At 34.5% G+C, this 7377-nt stretch overlaps 1 protein-coding gene across 1 annotated transcript; it reads left to right on the top strand.

The window, feature by feature from the left end:
* Window positions 1-1655: 1655 nt before the first annotated feature.
* Window positions 1656-4441, top strand: LOC149808574 (complement C1q-like protein 4). The gene is made up of 2 exons (XM_089979370.1): window positions 1656-1974; window positions 3806-4441. Exons 1-2 carry the CDS (start codon window positions 1791-1793, stop codon window positions 4231-4233), a joined length of 612 nt encoding a protein of 203 aa, XP_089835496.1. The 5' UTR covers window positions 1656-1790; the 3' UTR covers window positions 4234-4441.
* The last annotated feature ends 2936 nt before the right edge of the window (window positions 4442-7377 follow it).

Here is a 7377-nt window from a genome sequence, read left to right as displayed (position 1 = left end):
TTAAATGATACTACCACCCCACCCTTTAGTCACACTCCATCAAACCCCATTCCCAGATTAATTTATTTTGATGCGTAAAGACCATTATGTTCCGCATACTGCAATGAAAGAACAATTCCTCTATTAGTGAAGATTCTAAAGTACTATTTCATGTATAATTGTATAAAACAACTTCCTAAAGTCTATGCAGATAAATATCTAAATAAATCAATAAAAATATCAAGTAAATAAATAAAATTATAAAAGTCTTGTGCGAGACTACAAGCTAGCGATTAACAATTCCTTCCTCAGTCAATGTCACATTAAATGCAAAGTATTTCAGACCTCTTACTCGGTAAAACCTTACGTACATTGGACATTTCGAACTTTGTGTTTCTGTTGGAAAACACCTTGAAATATACTTGTCTTGGAATGCCGAATCGTTGCGTTCTTTCTCAAGAAACTGCAACAACATAAACTATTTAATCCATACCTTTGTCAAAATCTTTACTGATCTCAAGGAACGTTAAACACGCGATTTCATTCGAATCAAGAGTAAAATATATTTTGTTATAAAGTTTAATTAGTTCACGAGCTATTGAAAGGCTTAGAAGAAATCCAGATTGATAGTTATATCTCAAACCATTTTCATGCGGGAAAGTTCGTTCATGTCTGAATATAATTCTTTGGAAAACCTTGAACACACATAAGATAGATTGGTCTATAATTAGACTATTGCGTTTTGTCTCCTTTCTTATAAATCTGCTTGGCATGAGTAACGTTCACGACCGGTTCAATTAATTTATGTATTAAATTTTGCAAAGCCACTGATATTTCTTCAACTATACTTTTTAGTAGTGTATGACAAATCATATTGGGCCGAGTTTTTCTGTTTAGGTCAAGACTAGTTATTACATTTGTAAATTTTGGTTATATATAATGATGATAAAATTAATGGTTTTATTTTTAACTTCACAAAGGCTGTCACTATTTAGCAGTGTTTATTATTTCTTTGTCAGTTATGTTTTAAAATACTGCTTCATTATGAGTTAGAAAGGGTCCCCTTACCTTTATCACCCTTCATATATACATAAATTGCTAAAAATGACATGTATGACTTAGGCAACAACAACTGGGCTTCATGACTGTGAACTATGGTTCCACGAGACAATAAAAAATAAATGAGAAAGAAGGAAAGATACACACACTGTTCCTTGAAAATGTTCTTTTTAGACCTAACTTTCTAAAAATACCATGCCTTCACCATAAATCAATTTAAAACACGCTCAGGATGCTGATATTGTATAACAGCTAAAGGACAAACACTCACCATAGACTCCCCATCCCCCCCCCCATTTTCTTTCAGGATCAATTAAAACTATTTTCAGGCATCTAATTCTATAAATGTATATTGTGTGAGGCATACATTATTCCAGTAAACCGATAAAAATCTCTAAAGATGTCTTCTGATTAAGTTTGACATCAAAACACAACCCAAACCTCACCATACAATTTCTCTAGAAAGACCCCAGTAATTTCCAATTGCATGTTGTTATCATATATCTAATCTCGACTATTATATTCTGAATTCAAGGTCAGGCTGTATTATTTTTATCTTTTACTTCAGTCGCTATCAATAACACTTAGATGAGCATCCACATAGGAAATTAACTTAACGTGTTCTAATTCGATAAAAGGCGGTGTTAACGGATTGATGTGATTGGAGGAATAAACAAGAAAAAGAGAAACCCGTCGATTGCGATATCATTTCTCTCCTCGATTATTGCAACATATTGATCTAATTAGCAACGATGAACTTCCCACTTATCTTTGTCCTCCTGCCGGTCATCTTTAGTGTCGGTGAAGATAGTCCGCCTGAGAATTTGTCTTGGGTCTTAGAGTTAGCCCGTGAAGTTGGAAATATGAAAGCAACGCTGGGTGAACAGGCAACAACACTGAATAAGCAGGCAGTGGAGATCCGAAACCTCAAGAACGGTCAGTTGTGCCCTTTCTTTCTGATTTATTCATTAGAATATTGAGACTGCATTTATGTTTTAAAAAATAAAACAATATCCAGTTAATAATTCTTCACATGATGCTAATTGCTGTAAATATTTCATGCCATTACTATCATTTTAACTCTCTATTAGAAAGTAAAATGTTGAATTTTTCAGTTTGATAATCATGCAAATTTTGTAAATTCAATGCGTTCTTTGTACATATTGTTTGTTTTGCTTGTCCCTATTGTGTACTACCATTGAGAAAGATTCAATAAGAGCCGAACTTAAGAAACAGCAAACTGCGTGGGAATCCGTTTGTGCTGAATTCTTTGCAATTGTTGTCATTTTATTGATTTAAATATTGTGTGCCATTTGTTTGTTGCTGGCTCTTCTCTGCACACTTCAATGCGAATATGTAAGAACATATAAGAATATTGGAAGAAACTAACAAATAATGAACTCGAACTCTGACCTATACTCGGAACCATTTTTTCTGAAACCGCATAAATACACAAGTCATCACGCAGGTATGAACATGCTTCTCTTATAATGAAGATAAAAGGAGGATAAATATATATCTGAGAATTTACTAATCTGTCGTGAAGAAAGTCCAACATACTAAATTATATATTTATTACTACCTGTCAGTCACCTTTGACGTATTGAAAATTTAAATATTTCTTCATAAAATTATTTGATATCGTTATTTATTTATTTATAAAATTTAATATATTTATCTCATTAGAGCGTCCGCTTTGGATGCGGGATGTTGTGGCTTCGAATCCCGGGGGAGTCATACCAAAGACTTTCACAAATGGTACTAACAGCTACCTAGCTTGGCGCTCAGCATTAAGAGGTTACTATTACGACTGGTCGGCCTGGTGTCAGGATAATGTGACTGGGTGGGACATCATGCTTCATGTCTGCGGCATGTTACCACAATGATAGACATCGTAATAAACTGCCGCACTGCAGACATTGTAGCGATATGATTGACAAATTGTTATTAAGCTACGTTAAAAGTCCTAATCACACATATTATCATTAGAACTTGTATTTATTCTATATGAGGGCACTCCATGTCCGAATATGATGCTATTTTGTTCGTGATTTGGATTCACAGAATCGAAATTAAAAGAATGGCTTAAAGACGTTTATACAAGGGCTAATAAAACGAGATAGTATATATGAATTTGATAGGAAACCTATATCTTTGTTTGATTGGATAGCATGGTAATATCAAATTTCAAAGATTGTGATTAACTGTATATATTTTTATAATCACTGGACACAAGGAACTGTTACTAATGTTGGCTTCAAATACTTAAACATTTCTCATTTCCATCGTACGTATTGAATAAAACATACTTTGCTTGAAATAATAACCATTTCAAAATAATAAAATAAAATACATAAAGAAAATTTTGTTTAAACAAAAATACGCGCAAACCAGGCTCACAGAAAAGAAACGAATACATATATTATAGGTTTTAACATTCTATATTTACCATCAGATTAAGACTAACTGATACTTAGCATCAGCTGATTATAACTTTAGATGCTAACTGCCCGGGTATAACGCGCACATAAAATAGGGGTAGAAATTCACTGTGAATTTAACATTAAGTTCAGTAGAGAAATGTCTTATCACAAGACCTTAGAAGTTTGTATCACAAAATGAACATTTGGACGCATGAAAAATTTTAAAGTTTCATTTAGACTTAAAAATTAAACACTTCTTGCTTTAATTGATACTGAAGACCCTATGCATCCATGTATGCGTGAATGTTCTCTTACTCAATATATGTTTAAAATATTCATTGCAGATTTACAACGATGCACGAGAGCAACACCCGCATTTATGACCTTTATGTCAGACACGAATGTGGTTTTCCCAATGGGTCAGAATATAGTATTCACAGACGTACGCCTCAATGTTGGCTACCATTACAATTCAAGTACTGGTATTTTCCAAGCACCCAAGTCCGGAACGTATCACTTTGCCCTGACCTTAGCAAATAATAACGTAGGAGGAACTCTCTACAATGCGTTTATTGTAGCAGGTGATGGCAACAAAGTTCTAGGCTATGTATACCAAAGCGATAACTGGGAGAGTTGGCAGGAGAGGACTGTCTCTGTGCTGGCCCATCTGGATGCTGGAGAAAACGTCTGGATCAAGTGCCGTGCAAATCCGTGTTCAATTGGCCATACAATCCATTCATGTTTTTCTGGGTTCCTGGTGGACAGTAGATAGCTGTTGTTTTGATTTATCTTTTCTTGTTGAAATAAGTGCACACTCAAAACGTTCATTTTGGTCGAAGACCGCATACAATGTTTCCATTGAACAATGTGTGTGTTGTAGTTATGTATATTTATAACCGCTTACCATTTAGACATGCTTAACAAACCTATATGATTAAAAAATATAATATCTTTTGTCTTGAATATATTGTCAGCTTTTACGAGTTTTTCTGTTTTCATTTAACCCATTTAAAAGGAATTATAATGCATTTCATATTATTTTTAGTGACATATAGTGTTATCATATTTATATACTTGTAGAAGAAGGACAGGATATAAATATCCGGGTTCTTCTTGAACATTTCTGTAACTTTTCTTCAGTGCTATAAAGTTCTCAAGATAATTCTGAAAGAGGTATCAATTATAATTTTGGAAGGGTAAACCCAGATAGTGTTGTTGTTGCTCTTGTTGTTGTAGGGTTTAACGCCATTTCTCAGCACAATATAAGCTAAATATGGCGGCCAGTATGAATGGTGGAGGAAGAACCCAGGAAAACCCCGGAAAGAACCACCGACCAACGAGAAGCTACTAGAAAGCTTTCTCACATACCCACATTGGCCGAATCCGAGACTCGAACCCACGCAGACAGAGGTGAGATGGCAGTGATCCGTAACGTTGAGCGCATTAGACCTCCCCCCCTTAGATAGTGTAATGAGCTATCAACGAAAACATATTAGGTAAATATATATCGGATGCAGGACTTCCTTTTCCATTAAAAGTACACTTTCTCCTGGAGTCAAGTGATATACTTATAACAACCTGTGTTAACGTTCTAGTTTCTTTAGCGTTCTAGTGGACACAATTTATAATAGGCAGTCATCAACATTTAAGGGCTGAAAATGGAACTAACGAGAAAAAGTCCTTCAAATGCAGTCATATTTGTGTTAAAATGAATTGAATAATTTTAAAGTCTGTCTATTTGTTCCCTATTTCTTTTGTGCAAAATAAATTAAGTTCTCTGCCACTTACTTTTACAACACTTTGTAAGTAGACTGCATTTGGGGAAAGGATGGATCCCATTAACTGTGGAGTCAAAAGACGATTGGTAAAGATCATTTGATTAAGAAAAATGGTTTCGACACAAGAACATTAATTATACATAACAGATCTGGATTAAACTTGCGAATGATTTGCATTTGGGATAACGAAGAAGTCCATTAATGTGGAGCCTAAAGGTCAAAGATGAAGGTCACTCTCATGCAAGAAAATTTTTGTGGCTCAATATGGATAGTTGCTTGGTTTAGTGGTAGTTTTAACACAGTATAGATTATATCACGGCAATGAAATGGGACCTAAGAACATTTCCAAAGGATGCACTGAAGCAAGCGGCCCAGGTTGACCTGGGTTTGTATTACTAGCCTTGCGGTCTACCAGCATAATCTGCTATGGCTAACCGTTAGTTATGCGTCAGAGACTTTGACCAAACTGAAAGAATGGCTTACGCTTGGGGTAAAGAAGAAGCCTATTGATTTTAGGATCAAAGTGACCAAGATTAAAATCACTGATACTGAATGATGAAAATGATTTCGGCAAAATGTCTTTAGTTCTACATCACAGACGTGGAGTAAGGTAGTATCCAGTTGAGTTTGGATGAAATAGTTCAAGGATAAGATTAGTTGCTGAACAAAATGAAAAATATTTTCTGCACAAAATTTTCGTTCTTGACCCGTTGATTAATAATCTCCACAGTCAAGCACGCGCTACATGTGATTACGGGAACAGAAGACTCTTAGATAAAGTGTAATCATAAACCATTTGGAACTGTCACATTATTCCGTTGTCCAGTACCTATCACTTTGATGATTATACTTCTGATATGAATGTGAGGTTATTTGCTATTGATGAAATGTTTAATTTGATATTCCAATAAACTGAAAACATAACCGATTGCACGAATGTTAATATTAGGGATGGTCGCAATTCTCATCTTCATTACTGTCATGTTTTCCAAAACTTTACTTAAACTCATCATCAGGATATTGAAAATCCAAAGTGTTCTTTTGTATTTATAGGTCAAAGACCAATGTCAATGAATGCGGTAATGAGGGTTGGGTGAAATTCTCTCCTTCATTCCTATATAGCAAAATGAGTAACCAAAACAACCATCCATTGTGTTATGCTTAAATTTCTTGTGTGTTGTATTAGATTGTCGAAGTTTGCAAAACTCTAATACATCTATTTGTAAATGTAGTTTGATTGAAGATATGAGAATGCATAAACATAGAGACACGCATACACACGTACAACACTCTGTTTATACCACTATTTGAGAGCCATACAAGTGATCCATGTTGAACGTTAGGCGGTGATAACAACAAAAACATCATAGAATGAACTATCATTTCAGCTTTTGAATAGTTCTTTTTCCGTACATCGTTCAATCAAAACTTGCATAAAGGGTGCATGTAAATAAAATATTCTGCTGTACTTCAGATATTGTCAATGGTAAATTTCTGTGTTCTTGCCACATCTTGTACTCCTCACTGATTAATTTCTCACCATCACGAGAACGTTCTTTATCCATCAAGGTTACAAACGAGACAAATTCACATCGGTATGGCAAATCTAAAGAACCATAATTACTAGAAAATCAACACAAGACTAAAATGAAAATGCCTTTTATATTATTTCTGGCTAATCAGGTGCTTATTCATTATTTGGTAAAGAAACTAATTAGACATCAAACTGACCAATAGTTCATCAGTTTATTGAAGGATTAGTAGTTTTGCAGTCTTGCAACTGCCAAAAGTAGCAATTACACCCCAATTGTTCAACATCCGGCATGAGCTGATTTTCTCGATGTGTTTGAAATCTTAACCACTCAAATAAATGAATATAGCAAAACGAATAACCAAAACAACCATCCATTGTGTTATGCTTAAATTTCTTGTGTGTTGTATTAGATTGTCGAAGTTTGCAAAACTCTAATACATCTATTTGTAAATGTAGTTTGATTGAAGATATGAGAATGCATAAACATAGAGACACGGATACACACAATGATACACGTATAACACTGTTTATATCACTATTTGAGAGCCATAAAAGTGATCCACGTTGAACGTTAGGTGGTGATAACAACAAAAACATCATAGAA

Source organism: Sinohyriopsis cumingii, chromosome 1 (assembly GCF_028554795.1).
Source record: "Sinohyriopsis cumingii isolate HCF-2022 chromosome 1, ASM2855479v2, whole genome shotgun sequence".
NCBI classification, from domain to species: domain Eukaryota; kingdom Metazoa; phylum Mollusca; class Bivalvia; order Unionida; family Unionidae; genus Sinohyriopsis; species Sinohyriopsis cumingii.
The sequence above is the reverse complement of the archived record's forward strand: the minus strand, read 5'-3'. Positions and strand labels throughout refer to the sequence as shown.

Bases quoted from the DNA above. Each gene is read 5' to 3' on its own strand.
- LOC149808574 (XM_089979370.1), top strand. From the start codon at position 1,791: ATGAACTTCCCACTTATCTTTGTCCTCCTGCCGGTCATCTTTAGTGTC. The intron at 1,975-3,805 runs GTCAGTTGTGCC...TATTCATTGCAG, and splicing joins GATCCGAAACCTCAAGAACG to ATTTACAACGATGCACGAGA.